The following is a 15,450-nucleotide window of genomic DNA, read 5'->3' as shown; positions in this document are numbered from 1 at the left end:
GTGAACTCACTCAGGGCGGTTCTATGTTAAAACGGCAGTGTCTGTCAACATTCGTTGACGAGGCCTGTGTCTAATGTGACACACTGCCAGGGATCTGGAAATGGCTTGTTCTGAGAAACTGCTTATGATTTATGGGGATTAAAAAAAAAAAAAAAAAAAAAAAAAAAAGGAGTGGTTGGATTTTTATCATTATAGGGTTTATGTCTACCAAAAAGTAAATTTTGCATAATAGGTCCCCTTTAACCACTTTTCTCACCACTATAGAGCTGTAAAAAGTTTTTCAAATTTTTTTTTTTTTTTACTTCTAAGCAAAGAGTGAAATAACTTCACCGCAAGTATATCAGGGCTAGGGATGTCACATTTTCCGAGTATTCGATTAGTCAATTTAATTCTAGAATATTGAATATGCTGTGTCTTCGAATCTATCGAATATTATAGTCTTTAAAAAATTCCCCATGCTTTCGCTGCTGATGCGGTGGTGACACATTCATGCAACCAGAGAGTGGTGCACACCTAAAAGCTGTTAATCAACTCTCAGACAACAGAAGAACACATTGTCTCATATGCACACTTTAGACTTGCGTGACATAAAAGAGACATTAAAATTAATGTTCATATAAGTGCCGTCATTCAGGCTGTTCACAATATGTTATAACGCCTTTAGGCAGCCTAAAATCATTATGGCTTGCTGCGATAGTCAGTGTTCAGCCGCAACATGAGTATCATCACCGTGGCACCATCATTTAGTTCAGTAAGAAAAAAAACATTACAATTAAAAACTAAACGTGTCTGCTCAATTCAGCGTTAGCCGAACAAGTTCATAATGGTGTATGTCCACTAGCGCAAGTGTTTTCAGTTAATTCATATGGAAGCTCAACTTGGGAATTAATTGAAAACACTCGCTCTGCTCCACACCTTTATGAATGGCTGTGAAAAAAAGATTGAGCGTGAATGGTCTCTCCCCCACTCTCTCGCCGTTTATGTGTGTGTAGCCTATACATGAGTGTGTGTTTGCGGGGGAGGGGTGTGATTTTCAAATAATAATTGAATAATTCCCAACGATTATCGAATATTATTTGCTTGATATGCCCATCCCTATTCGGGGCTTTAATTCAATAATAATAAAAAAAAAAAAACGTTACTCATGAGAGAGATCGAGAAAATGCGAAACTTTTTTTTTTTGGCTAGGGATGTGTGAGACTAGGCAATTAAACGATACTGCTGCTGCTGCAAATTGACAAATGCTAGTAGCTTACTTTTTTTGCACATTTAATGTTTTGCTTTATATTTTTTACAAAAGTGAAGTGACAATTTTAGTTTATAATTGTAGTGTTCATTGTCCAACTGAACTAAATGGTTTTTATTTCTATAAAAAAAGCAAAATGACAGTGGGGCAGTGGGCAAGTAATTAGTGTACAGCCGAACACTGTGTAACATTGGTAACAACGACTATCACAGCAAGCCTGCTTAATATTTATACAGGGGTGTGACGAGACAGTTAGATCACGAGACGAGACACGAGACAGAGTTCACGAGAACAAGATTTTTACACAGTATTTTTAGAAAAATAGCCTGCAAGTGCATTTGAAAAATGTTTTAACTAATCATCTTGTAATGAATGTCATTTCAGTTGTACTTTCTGAGTATGAAGTATGCAGTAAAAGAAAATAAACACTGTAAAAAGGTTTTGCCACAAACTCAACTGACTGGTTTTTCTCCTGCATGATTTCATAGGAGTCTCTTCAGACCTTAGAACTGTACATCATTTATGAGCTACTACAACTTTTGACCTCCTAACTGAACCTTTCCACAAACTGATCATAGAAATAAAAACAGCACAAATAAAAATGAATAACAGTTTTCTCTCAGTCTTAAGGAGAAAACAATAAGTGCAACCATAGTCAAAGTCATCAAATAGAGACCAATTTTTTCTTCAAGCATGATACAGAGCTGAGAGATGGTTACAACTACACAGCCCAGCCTAAGATAGTTTTCATACTGGGAGGTATTTGCATGCATCAGGGAGCGGATTTCAAAATGTGGGGTACTGAAATCATGTTCGCAATTGCGCATACTCTGTGAATAGGGAGCGGTGGTGCTGAGCATGCATTCTACAAGATAAGACATTTGTCAGACGCTCAGGCTTTGTTGTTCAACGAGTCCTCTGCCATGGTCTTGTCAGTCATCTTTTCATTTACTCTCATCAAGTGAACATTGAACTCTGATTCCTGCTGCACTAATTACGATGAGCTTGTGTTGGATGAGCTGGATGGAACTGAAGCGACAGTTATCCAACCGAAGTAAAAAAAAATTTTTATTTATATAAAAACCAAAACGAACGTAATGTAAATATAGCAGTGGCATATTCTATCCTAATTTCACCCTCACACTCTGTCATGGCAATATCATGAGACAGCTTTTCACCTCGACGAGAAATCTTGTCAACCCGAAATAAGTATTTATTATATATATATATATATATATATACACACCAATCAGGCATAGCATTATGACCACTGACAGGTAAAGTGAATAACACTGATATCTGTTAGTGGGTGGGATATTGGGCATCAAGTGAACATTTTGTCCTCAAAAGCTGTTAGAAGATGGAAAAATGGGCAAGCGTAAGGATTTGAGCAAGTTTGACAAGGGCCAAATTGTGATGGCTAAATGACTGGGTCAGAGCATCTCCAAACTGCAGCTCTTGTGGGGTGTTCCCGGTCTGCAGTGGTCAGTATCTATCAAAAGTGGTCCAAGAATAGAACAGTGGTGAACCAGTGACAGGGTCATCGGTGGCCAAGGCTCATTGATGCACATGGGAAGAGAAGGCTGACCCTTGTGGTCCGATCCAAAAGACAAGCTACTGTAGCTCAAATTATTCAAAAAAAAAGAATGCTGGTTCTGATAAAAAGGTGTCAGAATACACAGTGCATAGCAGTTTGTTGCGTATAGGGGCTACATAGCCGCAGACTAGTCAGGGTGCCCAAGCTGACCAGTCAATCACCAAAAGCGCCAACAGTAGGCATGTTAGCATCAGAACTGGACCACGGAGCAATGGAAGTAGGTGGTTTGGTCTGATAAATCACTTTTTTTGTTTGTTTTTACATCACGTGGATGGCCGGGAGCGTGTGCATCGCTCACCTGGGGAACACATGGCACTATAGGAAGAAGGCTAGCTGGTTGAGGCAGTGTGATGCTTTGGGCAAAGTTCTGCTTGGAAACTTGGGTCCTGCCATCCATGTGGACGTTACTTTGACACATACCACCTACCGAAGCATTGTTGCAGACCATGTACACCCTTTCATGGAAACTGTATTCTCTGGTGGTGGTGGCCTCTTTCAGCAGGATAATGCACCCTGCCACCAAGCAAAAATAGTTCAGGAATGGATTGAGGAGCACAACAACGAGTTTGAGGTGTTGACTTGGCCTCCAAATTCCCAAGATCAAAATCCAATTAAGCATCTGTGGGATGTGCTGAACAAACAAGTCAGATTCATGGACGCCCCACTTCGCAACTTACAGGACTTAAAGGATCTGCTGCTAATATCTTGGTGCAAGATACCACAGCACACCTTCAGGGATCTAGTGGAGTCCATGCCTGAATGGGTCAGGGCTGTTTTGGCAGCAAAAGGGGGACCAACACAATATTAGGAATATGTACACTATATTGCCAAAGGTTTTGGGACGCATGCCTTTACGTGCACATGAATTTTAATGACAACCCATTTTTATTCCGTAGGGTTTAATATGGAGTTGGCCCACCCTTTGCAGCTATAACAGCCTCAACTCTTCTGGGAAGGCTTTCCACAAGGTTTAACACTAGAAGTCCCAGAGATTTGTAACCCTCCTTTAGCCAAGTGGATGCTAACTGGCTAGTCTTTTGGCTATCATTAGCATCAATTCATGTGTAAATATGGTCATTACCTGAGCAATCTGCAGGGGGGTTGGGGGTGTGTGTGTGAATGGTTGCTGGTGGCTTGTTTGTATGTGTGGGGGAGGGAGGGCTGCTAAAAGCAGAGAACTTGATTGACCATGGGCCGGTTTCAGAAAGGAGGTTAAGTGAAAACTCTGAGTATGTTAACCCTGAAATGAGGGAGTGCAAGTGATGTTTAAAAAGTTAACTCACTCATTCATACTGCAAAAATGCTTTTCATACTAAGTATTTTTTTATCCTATTTCAAGTAAAATTAAAAAAAATCTTAAATCAAGATGGATTTTCTATATGAGAAAATTATATATGATATTTAGTCTTGTTTCCTGGGGGGATCTAAAGTGCATTTTACTTAAGTAAAATGATCAGTATCTGCCAGTGTGGTAATAAAAATAATCTTAATGCAAACGGAAAGTGTTGGAGTGTCTACCCAGGTGGAAAAAAAAAGTGCAGTAAAATACACTTTATTTTAGTACACTTTTACACTTCCATAATGTACAGTGCTCTATTTCCATGCACTTATTTTGTACTTAATATACTAAAAGCTCTTCTTTAGTACTTCTTAAGATAATCTTAAGAACATCTAAGTGTACTCAACTGTGCTATTTTGAGACTCCATGAATTTGAACTAAAATGTGCTTTTAACATACTATCTCTGTATAGAAAAATGTATTTAGTTACCACTTGTAGTACACTTGAACCCATCTTTCAAACACTTTTAAAAATGGACTTATGATGTATTTCAAATATAAGATTAATATATAATGAATATATACAAAATGTATTTATAATATATTGCCAGGCAGTGCCAGGATTGTGAGTGATTGCTGGAATGTACTCACTCACTTTTTAATATTATTTGTAAATATGTGTACAAATGGTTGGTTTCTTTATTTTATTTTGTACTATTTTTATCAATAGATCTCAGCAACAAAGGAAAAAAAAAAAAAACATGTGTTGATTTCTCCCTAAGATGGCAAAGTGAAACACAAGTTTCCTTGAAGTGGCTCAGCATGGCCCCACATTGTTTACATAACAAAAGCAACTGTTCACAGCTGATTAAGGATATTAGCCTAAAGACTTCCAGCCCATCGGCTGTCCTGCGGGTTTTATAGGTAGAAAAGCCAAATGGCTGCTCTCTGGGACTTCTAGTGTTAAGAGTGTGTTTATGGGAATTTTTGACCATTCTTCTTGAAGCGCATTTGTGAGGTCAGGCGGGTGATATTGGTGAGAAGGCCTGGCTCACAGTCTCCACTCTAATTCATCCCAAAGGTGTTCTATCGGGTTGAGGTCAGGACTCTGTAGAGGCCAGTCAAGTTCCTCCACACCAAACTCACTCATCCTTGTCTTTATGGACCTTTATGGTCATCCCCAAACTGTTCCCAAAATGCTGGGAGCATGCAATTGTTCAAAATGTCTATGCTGAAGCATTAAGTGCTCCTTTCACTGGAACTAAGGGGCCAAGCCCAACCCCTGAAAAACAACCCCACACCATAATCCCCCCTACCACCAAACAATACACTTGGCACAATGCAGTCAGGCAAGTACCGTTCTCCTGGCAACAGCCAAACCCAGGCTTATCCATTGAATTGCCAGACAGAGAAGCATGATTCGTCACTCCAGAGAACACGTCTCCACTGCTCCAGAGTCCAATGGCGGCGTGCTTTACACCACTGCATCCGACACTTTGCATTGCACTTGGTGATGTAAGGCTTGGATGCAGCAGCTCAGCCATGGAAACCCAATTCCATGAAGCTCTCTACCCACTGTTCTTGAGCTAATCTGAAGGCCACACAAACTTTGGAGGTCTGTAGAAAGTTGGTGACTTCATCATGCGCTGACCGCGCTCTCTGATTTTACATGGCCTACCACTTCGTAGCCGAGTTGCTGTAACAAATTAATTTTAACGGCACTGATTTTATTAATGTGCAATTAATGCAGTGCGCATTTTCTATTTGACCCGTGGCCAAGCCCGTAGTTGGAGAAATGGTGATGCAGCTATAGTGGCCTTTCACATGTTCACATGAACTGCGCTCTTCACGACGATGAAGTTTCAGCAAAATATAACCCCTAACTTACACTGCACACGTCTGCAGTCACGCTACTCAATGCTTGTGTTTACACCAGACGTCACGGCACGTTTCAGAAGCATCCCAGAAGCGGCTCTCCACAGTGCTTCACTAAAGAAAGGTCACGTCTAAAAATGCATGGAAACACTTAGAGCAGTGGTCTCAAATAGGGCTGCACGATTAATCGCATGCTATTCTCACGCGCATTTCGTCAGTAAAGCCGGTTCCCTGATTACCGCTAAATCGCCATCACCTGCTTTTAAACGGAGCGCCTTTTAATAGACAGAGCCGTAGTTCACAGACAAGCCACGCAATATCGCGTTCATTATCGCAGGCGATTCATCTGCGATATGAACGCGATATTGCGTGGCTTTTCAGTGATCTACGGCTCTGTCTATTAAATGCCGCTTCATTTGAAAGCAGGTGATGGCGATTTAGCGGTAATCAGGGAACCGGCTTTACTGACGAAATGCGCATGAGAATAGCATGCGATTAATCGTGCAGCCCTAGTCTCAAACTCAATTCCTGGAGGGCCACAGCTCTGCACAGTTTTGGTCCAACCCTAATCAAACACACCTGATACAGCTAATCAAGATCTTCAAGATTACTAGAAACTTCCAAGCAGGTGTGAGTTGGAGCTGTTTGGAGCTAAACTGTGCAGAGCTGTGGCCCTCCAGGAATTAAGTTTGAGACCACTGACTTAGAGGCTCCAAAAGGAAACCAAACAACCAAAAACAAAACAAATGAGTCCATTTAATTCATAAATTTATACACACCAAAGCACCCATGAAAAAATAAACATTGCACAAAAAAAATAATTTCAGAACTCAGCGTACAGTATGTGTACAGTGTAACGGCAAAAAGCTTTTTTGAGCTTGTTTATATTTTAGACATGTCAAGTTTCAATAATAAACAGAACCAAATGGAGATGCCAAAAAATAACTGCCTTGACCTGACTGCATATGCCTACTACAGTACACGATTCCATTCAGAAATACTAAACACAGCAACATACACCAATAAAAACATTATCCTGATTGTGTGTGGAAACAATGTGAATGTGCTGAAATGTGTCTGTGCATAAATACAATGTGCAATCAGTGCGTCGAGAGAGCACATACAATATATGCTTATCAATTTGATGGACTCACGCACGTTTACTGTACGATTCCTGTACGTCAGCGTAATCATTTTTACCTTGATTGCAATCCTCATCCATCAAAACTTTACTAGCGAGATGCTGGTTTGCTTTATCCAGCCTAGAAACGTAGTTTGCATATCATCTGGCCATACAGCATTGGGATGTTTTGATGTTCCGTTCAGTCTGAAGGCCTATATCACACAGCGCGATGCGTGAGCGCTCACGCTCTTCAGAAACAATGACAGAATATGACAGAGGTCGTGTATTAAATCGAAACACACTGGAATGAATAATTCACTGACAACACAACTCAAGTCTCTATTCCATCTACCATCTCTGCTGTAATCAGCCTGATTTTCTTTAGATTAGCACAGTTTTTTTTACTAATTGTTTGAATGAACTGGCTTACTGGATCACTGGACTGAAATTTACAGTTTAGGGGCTAAAAATGATCTGATCGCAAATAGAGAAGCGGAATCAGGTTGAAGATTTAGAATAGAAATTTGCGTCTACCAGGGTTACAGGTATTGTAGATGCTCAGTGTGATAAACTCCCAACTTCTAAGATCTAACTGCATGACAAACTGTTAATGATGCAATTTCACGTGCTTCAGTAATTCATATGTATTATTTGCGTTAAATTATTTTAAGGATTTAAAAATAATTGCATGCGTTAATGTTGACAGCCCTAGTTTATATTAATATTTATCTTTTTAAATAAAGGGGGGAGTTTTTAACCTGTATTGAACTTGGCAACGAGAATCAGGGAATTTCACTAGAATTGGTAGTGATTACTGAAATATTAGAATTATGAACTCTAGTGAAGGCAAGACATTTGGGTGGTTGAACACAAACCTTAACTTTCTCCAGCTCTGTCTTCATCTGTTCATACTCCACTGTTTGTTTCTCCAAGGGCTCAAGCTTCAGTAGCACCTCATCCAGCTGTCTGTGCAGTTTGCTGCTTTCTCTGTGAAAAACACATCACCATGTTTCAAAGGCATTCTTCAAATACACATTTAGTTGGTCAACATACTTAAATCACAACCACCTTTATTTTGTAGAAAATTAGGCTATTGTGCACATTATAAAACTCCTATGTTACTAAATTACTAAATGTTATACTGCATGGCAAATTACCTGTGCTTGTATTAAGGAACTTTTCTGTAGCAACTGAGCATATATGTACTTGTAGAGCAGCATTTTAGCTTTGCATTACTTTAGTTGCAACATAAATAAAATGTCTTTGCAGTCATTAGGGGTATGCCATATACTGAGGAATCAGTGCACATGCATGGCGTATTCTCAGTCACCTGTTCTGGTAACAGCCTTGTAAATGTGTACTGTAAATCACTTTGATAAGCTACTTAAAATAAAGGTCTCCTAAAAGTAAATCTATTACACACAATTGTAGTGAAAAGAAAATAAGGTCTTACCTCTGTGATTTCTGAAGCTGTGACTTTTTGTCAAGGAAAACAAAAATTGATTCAGAAAAATGTTAATTTTCAAGTTTTGTGTTCACTGCTCCTGACCAGTGTATGTGAGTGATACAGAGTGGGTAGCAGAGTGCGATTGTCAAGCATAGTTTCTTTTTAGAGTTGGAGTATCTGTGTTTTTTCTCACTTCAGGTTTGAACGTTTCACTAGCACTCATGGAATAGGAAATGGAAATCCCATATTGGAGCTTGAACGGAATAATTAAATTACCCAGAGTAATATTTTTAAGGAACCAGAAAAGGATATATGCCATTGATATAGTCAAATACAAAAGCTTGTAAACTTGAAAAGTTTGACACTTACTTTATGTTTTTGTGTAACCAATTTTGTTGGATAAGGGGGAAAATGAACTGGGCAAATATATTCACATTCAAACAGTACTCTTGCTCATGAGATGTTGCATGAAACAGGTACCCAACAACTACAATCAAATCTACAATAAAATGAATCAGTAAAGCAACAGACAGCACGCCAAAATCAAGAACAATGTTATTGTCTATATAGCTTTAAAAAGGATATCATCACACTTCTCTTTGTATTCACCCAAGAGACGGCTGAAATAAAAATGTGAAAGTTACTAGAAGACAATACTGTTATAGTTTTATTTGACAGTGTCAGCAAGTAACATGTTCATGTTTGCCATTAAGCAATAACCTGATTATTAGTTACATTACTTACAAAAAAAGTCATGTAAATATATTTCTTTAAACATTCTAAACATTTAAACCCCCTAACCCTAACATAACTTTTGCAATTCAATTGCCATTACTAAATTTGGACATTTAACAAACATGTTCAATTCAAACTCTTTGTACATTAAAGGTGCTCTACGCGATCCTGGGTGGAGTAACTTCCTGTTGACGTTCGAAGTGTTGTCAAACAAAACAGAGGCTAGCTAGACCCTCCCTCATCCTCCTCTTCCTCCCCCTCCCCTCCGTGCTTCCTGAAACAGTCATGAACGCGGATTGGAAGCCCTTCTGCCGCCGGAGTTCTCGCCACCTTTCAAAGGCTTTTCCTATGTAAATTCGGGACTTTCCGCGTTCCTTCTCCTTTTTTCTCTTTTATTTTCCACGTGTTCATTAGAACGTCGTCTCTTTGGTCGTGTGTCAGCCATATCAAGATCACATAATTCGAACTTCCCTCTTTATGCTTCTCTTCTACACACCCCCCTTCATGTGCACGTGCACTATCCCCAAAACTCCACCCCCAAATCATTCTTGTCGGTTATTGGCTGGAGCACTGTTTATTATGTTTCGTGGTCCAGACTGCACAAGTTTGTTTTTGTTGCTGTTTTTGGAGCTTGTGGCGACTAGAGACCGCAGTTTTCTACATTGTGTTCAGGGGACACAGGTATACAGGGGAATATGAGCCCATTCGCGATCTTAAACATTCTCAGAACTATATAATTTTCAACATCTTCAAAATCAATATTTCGTTCGCTAACAGCTTCACCAGATCCATCCAGTGACGCTGAGCCTTTTTATGTTTTTCTTATTATTTCGTTTTCTGTCTAAATGAGTCGTCACTTCAGCATTGTGTATCAGACATTGCCACCTTGTGGAATAAAGGTGAATTGCACTTATTCTGTCATCTAAGATGCAATTATTGTCGTGCAGAAAAAAATATATGTACACTCATACACACCTCGGGTCGTTTGCGACCCTATACAATTTTTACAAAAATGAATACAAAAATAGGCATTCTTTTATAATTTTATGATTTTTTTCTTGTTATATTCTTTATAATGAATTGATTGAAGAATACCAAGAAGGTTGATGCCTAACTTTAAAAAAATGAACGAGGAGGAGGGTAGTGAATGACGTCCTGGGTCACTAAAGACCCGAGGTATGCATTTAAGGGTTAAAATTTGGGAATCTTGCATTGAACAGAACTATTGAGAGTTACATGAACCACATGATGGCTCTGCCACTGAATGATCAATGTTCAAATGTCACTGCAATATTGGCATAGTAATTCAGTAACTGGGTTTCGCATCTATTTGCATACTAAATTGAACATTTTCTATTTTTAATAGGCAGAAAACAATATGCTGAGTGTCATGACAACAGAGCAGCACTGATGCTGCAGAAAAACCAAAGTCAGAATATTCATACTATCATACAATTCTTTTGCTGCCTTGCAAGTACTGAAATGATGCCATGCAAATTTAGCTGTAAGGTAAACATCTTGAATGATGCAATATAATTGAATATAATTAAAAACAATAGTAATAAATAATGCACTCACTCTGTGTCGACGATCTTCTGCTTGAGAGTTAACAAAGCAGCCACATATTCATCTAAGCTCTGGAAAATGTAGATATAGCATCATCTTTACTTGTAATGACCAGCCAGAACCACGAATAAGGCAATTCATCAAAAAAATAAAGCACGACACTGGTACCAGCATTAAATACCAAATTAAAAAGTTAATAGCAAGTAATCAATTGCGTGCCACTAACTGGAAATCACATTCATACGATGTGACTGTATATTAAAATCAACAGTGACTAAGACAGATGTAATATAACAACATATATAACGTATTGATCCACTCAACCTTCATGTGGTTAATTATTAGTTATTAATTCTCATGGCATGACCATCATTACTGGGGTAAACAATTAAGCAAACAAATAACTACTTGACAGAATGTTAGTTTGAGGAATAAACTTCTCACCTGATTTAAAACAGTACAGTTTTGACAAGTGCCAGAAGTTGCTTCAGAGGCGATTCCTCCGGCTTTGGCCTGGTTCTCCCCCGGCATCATCATCAATAATATCAGCGGAATTGTACACGTCCCTCCAAATATATAAAAACGTGCAACCAAAACAAGCCCATCAGTTCATTGCGCATACAAACGTTCCACAGCACGTTGACTGAGGACCCCACAAGGGCCCCAGTTGCCCGCTGTAGACGCCTGAATAAAAAGTGGCATGGTTTCATAAAAAAAATTAAATTATTGTACGTTGATATTTCATACAAAGTTCATCACTTTATAAAATAACATGTAATTTACAATGTGAAATGAATGGGATATACGTTAATATACTTGGAGTATAATAATGGAGTTGAATTTAGGCATAATATGGGGTGCAAACAGTGTTGCCAAGTCCGCGGTTTTCCCGCGGAATTGAGCTACTTTTACACTGTTGCTGCGGGATGTTTTTCATGTCCGCGGGCTGAAGCGACCCCAAATAACATGATATTTAGCCCCTGGGATTCTAATTTTAATAGAGAAACCCCGCCAAAAACGCGATTTTTGCCATGGGACCCCCCTGAAACACGACTGGGCTAGTTTTGGGCTAGATTTGAGTAGCAATTGGGAGGGTTTTGTTGTTAAAACCTGGCAACCCTGGGTCCAAATAGCTTTTGACGGCTGTGAAACTAGTGTTGCCAGATCTCGCCAAACAAACAACAAACAAGGAGAAGCCAAGCATCAGTAGCGGATCCTGCCCGTAACTTTAGGTAGGGCAGATTCCGGGTCTTAGCTTTAGTTAATGACAAACATTTTGAAAGCGTTATATTCTAATCGCTGAGCACATGCAGACACACCTTTGAAGAGGTCTAACATCCTTGCGTTATTCAGCCTGAGAGTGGCGCTCTAATGTTGATTGACAGGCATGCATATAATGCTCTTAGCATCAACGTGCGCTAACAATCCCAAATATCGGAGCTACCCATGTTTAAGAACGAATTTTAAAAAAAAGGCCGACGTCAGAGATGTTCTTCTGCCGCTGTATTTATAATACACGGACATAGCAACCTCGGAATTAATCTACAACGTGGTGTAAACATCAATGAGAAAAAAACAAAACAAACAAAGAGTATAATGAGGGGGAAAAATGTATACTATTATTTTATTTTATATTGTATTTTAATATTAATATTAAAAATCAGTTTTGGGAGGGGAAAAAAACAGAAATGCAACTTCACCATTTGTCCTCAAGAGCACTCATTTACAATGACCACATAATATATATACATCAGTGGTTCTCAAACTTTTTTCCCAGTGGTCCGCACAATGGTCCAAGTGCAGGTCTCACGGTCCGCATATAATTTGCATATGACGTCACCAATGCAAACCAATCAGATTTAATGTTATGGTATTAGCAGATAATACTATTATTATACTAAGATGTTGCACACAATAAATAACAAATAAAAACTAACTTACTGACATTAGCTTTACAATAATAATCAGTAATGCTCAATGAACACACAAACTGTATACATTAATATACTGTATATTAAAATTTTTAATATATTAATGACATTAAAGTGTATCTCTGTTACATGACATCTGAACCGTCTTTGGAAGTTCCCTCTAGACAAGTCTTTAGACAGTACCTCATATCCAGTTATTTGCAGGCGGTGCCGACAACAGATACTATTGGACAACAGGGCTGATTTGCCAGTAGTTAAGTACACACTATAAAAATGAATGTTTTGTTCCTTAGGGTCCACATTCTCAGCCTTGTCCTGGAAGGTATCTTCTCTTTGCTTGTTCAAACAGTGCATCTGAGCTCACCAAGGTGTACTATGTTACCGGGTTTAAGTGCTGAAGACTGCCCAAACCAATGATAACACCAGAAAACTGCTGTATTTTTCCTTTATTAGCTGAAAGCAAGTCAAGTCAAATTTATTTATATAGCGCTTTTACAATTGGTAATTGTTCAAAGCAGCTTTACATATTAGAAGCACAGAAAAAGGGAAGTGGTTAAAAATAAGCTGTACAACCAAGCGTGGTAATATGTAACATATACAAGATGGTGCTACATTAAGCCAATGTCGGCTGACTCCCAGGGGTGGAAAAAACCCACTAGGAGAAAAACCCAGCGTGCTAGCACTGGGAAAAAAGTCCTAGGAGGGAAAAAACCCCTTGGAAGATATATATAATATATGTAAATGGATATGGAGATCAAAATCTGAATTATACATTTTTATTATAGAGATTAAAAATAGATTATATATAAATATATGTAAGCGGATAAGGGGATTAAAAATCTGAATTATAGATGCAGCCAGAACTGGGTCTGTAGGCCCATTGTCTCCTGGGCTACGTTGTAGTCAGGTCCAGACACGGGTTCTCCATCTGATCTGGATACAGCCTGGATCCAGCACCCGGCAAACCTCAGGATAAGCAGAGAGACAGCGTAGATGCCATTCTTATTCTGATGTACAGGTATATCTAGTGTTATAGGAAATGTTCTCGGTTCTGGCCGACCTAATTATTGCAGTGTAACAATCCTTTAACGGATTTGAAAAATGTTAATGTATTGATAATGTGTTATGTGTATGCAAGAGCAAAGAGATGTGTTTTTAGTCTAGATTTAAACTGACAGAGTGTGTCTGCTTCCCGAACAATGCTAGGAAGATTGTTCCAGAGTTTAGGTGCTAAATAGGAAAAGGATCTGCCGCCTTCAGTTGATTTTGATATTCTGGGTATTATCAACTGGCCTGAATTCTGAGATCGCAATAAACGTGAAGGACTATAATGCATTAAGAGCTCACTTAGGTACTGGGGAGCTAAACCATTTAGAGCTTTATAAGTAAGTAGCAAGATTTTAAAATCTATACAATGTTTAATAGGGAGCCAATGTAATGTTGACAGAACTGGGCTAATATGGTTATACTTTCTGGTTCTAGTAAGAACTCTAGCTGCCGCATTTTGGACCAACTGTAGTTTGTTTAAAAGCCGAGCAGAACAACCACCCAGTAGAGCGTTACAATAATCTAGTCTTGAGGTCATGAATGCATGAACCAGCTGTTCCGCATTTGTCATTGAGAGCATATGTCGTAATTTAGATATATTTTTTAGATGGAAGAAGGCGGTTTTACAGATACTAGAAACATGACTTTCAAATGAAAGATTGGTATCAAAGAGCACACCCAGGTTCCTAACTGAGGACGAAGATTTAATGGAGCACCCGTCAAGTGTTAGAGAGTATTCAAGGTTTTTTCGTGAGGAAGTTTTTGGTCCAAAGATTAGGATATCAGTTTTTTCTGAATTTAATAATAAGAAATTTCTTGTCATCCAGTTTTTAATGTCAGCTATGCATTCTGTTAGTTTTGTGAATTTGTAGGTTCGTCAGGGCGCGAGGAAATATAGAGCTGAGTATCGTCAGCGTAGCAGTGAAAACTAACACCATGCTTCCTAATTATCTCTCCTAAGGGCAGCATGTACAGAGTGAAAAGCAACGGTCCTAGTACTGAGCCTTGTGGTACTCCATATTTAACCTGTGATCGATACGACATCTCTTCATTAACTACTACAGACTGATAACGGTCAGATAAGTACGATTTGAACCATGCCAAAGCAATTCCACTAATGCCAATATAGTTTTCAAGTCTTTTTAAAAGAATGTTATGACTGATAGTGTCAAAAGCAGCACTGAGATCTAATAACACTAATAGAGAAACACAGCCACGATCGGATGATAAGAGTAGATCGTTTGTAACTCTAACGAGAGCAGTCTCAGTACTATGGTATGGTCTAAATCCTGACTGGAAATCCTCACAGATTCCATTTCTTTCTAAAAAGGAACACAGTTGTGTTGAAACTGCCTTTTCTAGTATCTTTGACAGAAAAGGTAGATTCGAGATTGGCCTGTAATTTACTAAATCTCTCGGATCTAGTTGAGGTTTTTTAATAAGAGGTTTAATAATAGCCTGCTTAAAGGTTTTTGGCACGTATCCTAGTGTTAAAGATGAATTAATTATATCAAGAAGTGGACCTACGACCTCTGGAAGCATTTCTTTCAGTAGTTTAGTCAGCATTGGGTCTAACATACATGTTGTTGATTTTGATGATTTTA

General features: G+C 38.8%; 1 protein-coding gene across 1 annotated transcript in view; it reads right to left on the bottom strand.

The window, feature by feature from the left end:
- The window catches only part of ice1 (KIAA0947-like (H. sapiens)), a 38,300-nt gene extending 26,806 nt beyond the window's left edge, over positions 1 to 11,494 (bottom strand). Inside the window, exons 1-5 of the mRNA XM_067400849.1 lie at positions 11,313 to 11,494; positions 10,881 to 10,939; positions 9,153 to 9,187; positions 8,574 to 8,592; positions 7,996 to 8,107 (exon numbers count right to left, since the gene is read on the bottom strand). Coding sequence (XP_067256950.1) covers positions 7,996 to 8,107; positions 8,574 to 8,592; positions 9,153 to 9,187; positions 10,881 to 10,939; positions 11,313 to 11,405 — 318 coding nt within the window. The 5' untranslated portion in view covers positions 11,406 to 11,494. The remainder of the gene's footprint in view (positions 1 to 7,995; positions 8,108 to 8,573; positions 8,593 to 9,152; positions 9,188 to 10,880; positions 10,940 to 11,312) is intronic.
- Between the last annotated feature and the right edge of the window lie 3,956 nt (positions 11,495 to 15,450).

The sequence above is a fragment of the Chanodichthys erythropterus genome, chromosome 2 (assembly GCF_024489055.1).
Source record: "Chanodichthys erythropterus isolate Z2021 chromosome 2, ASM2448905v1, whole genome shotgun sequence".
NCBI lineage: Eukaryota > Metazoa > Chordata > Actinopteri > Cypriniformes > Xenocyprididae > Chanodichthys > Chanodichthys erythropterus.
Note: the sequence above shows the minus strand (reverse complement) of the source record. Positions and strands in the feature narration are given on the sequence as shown.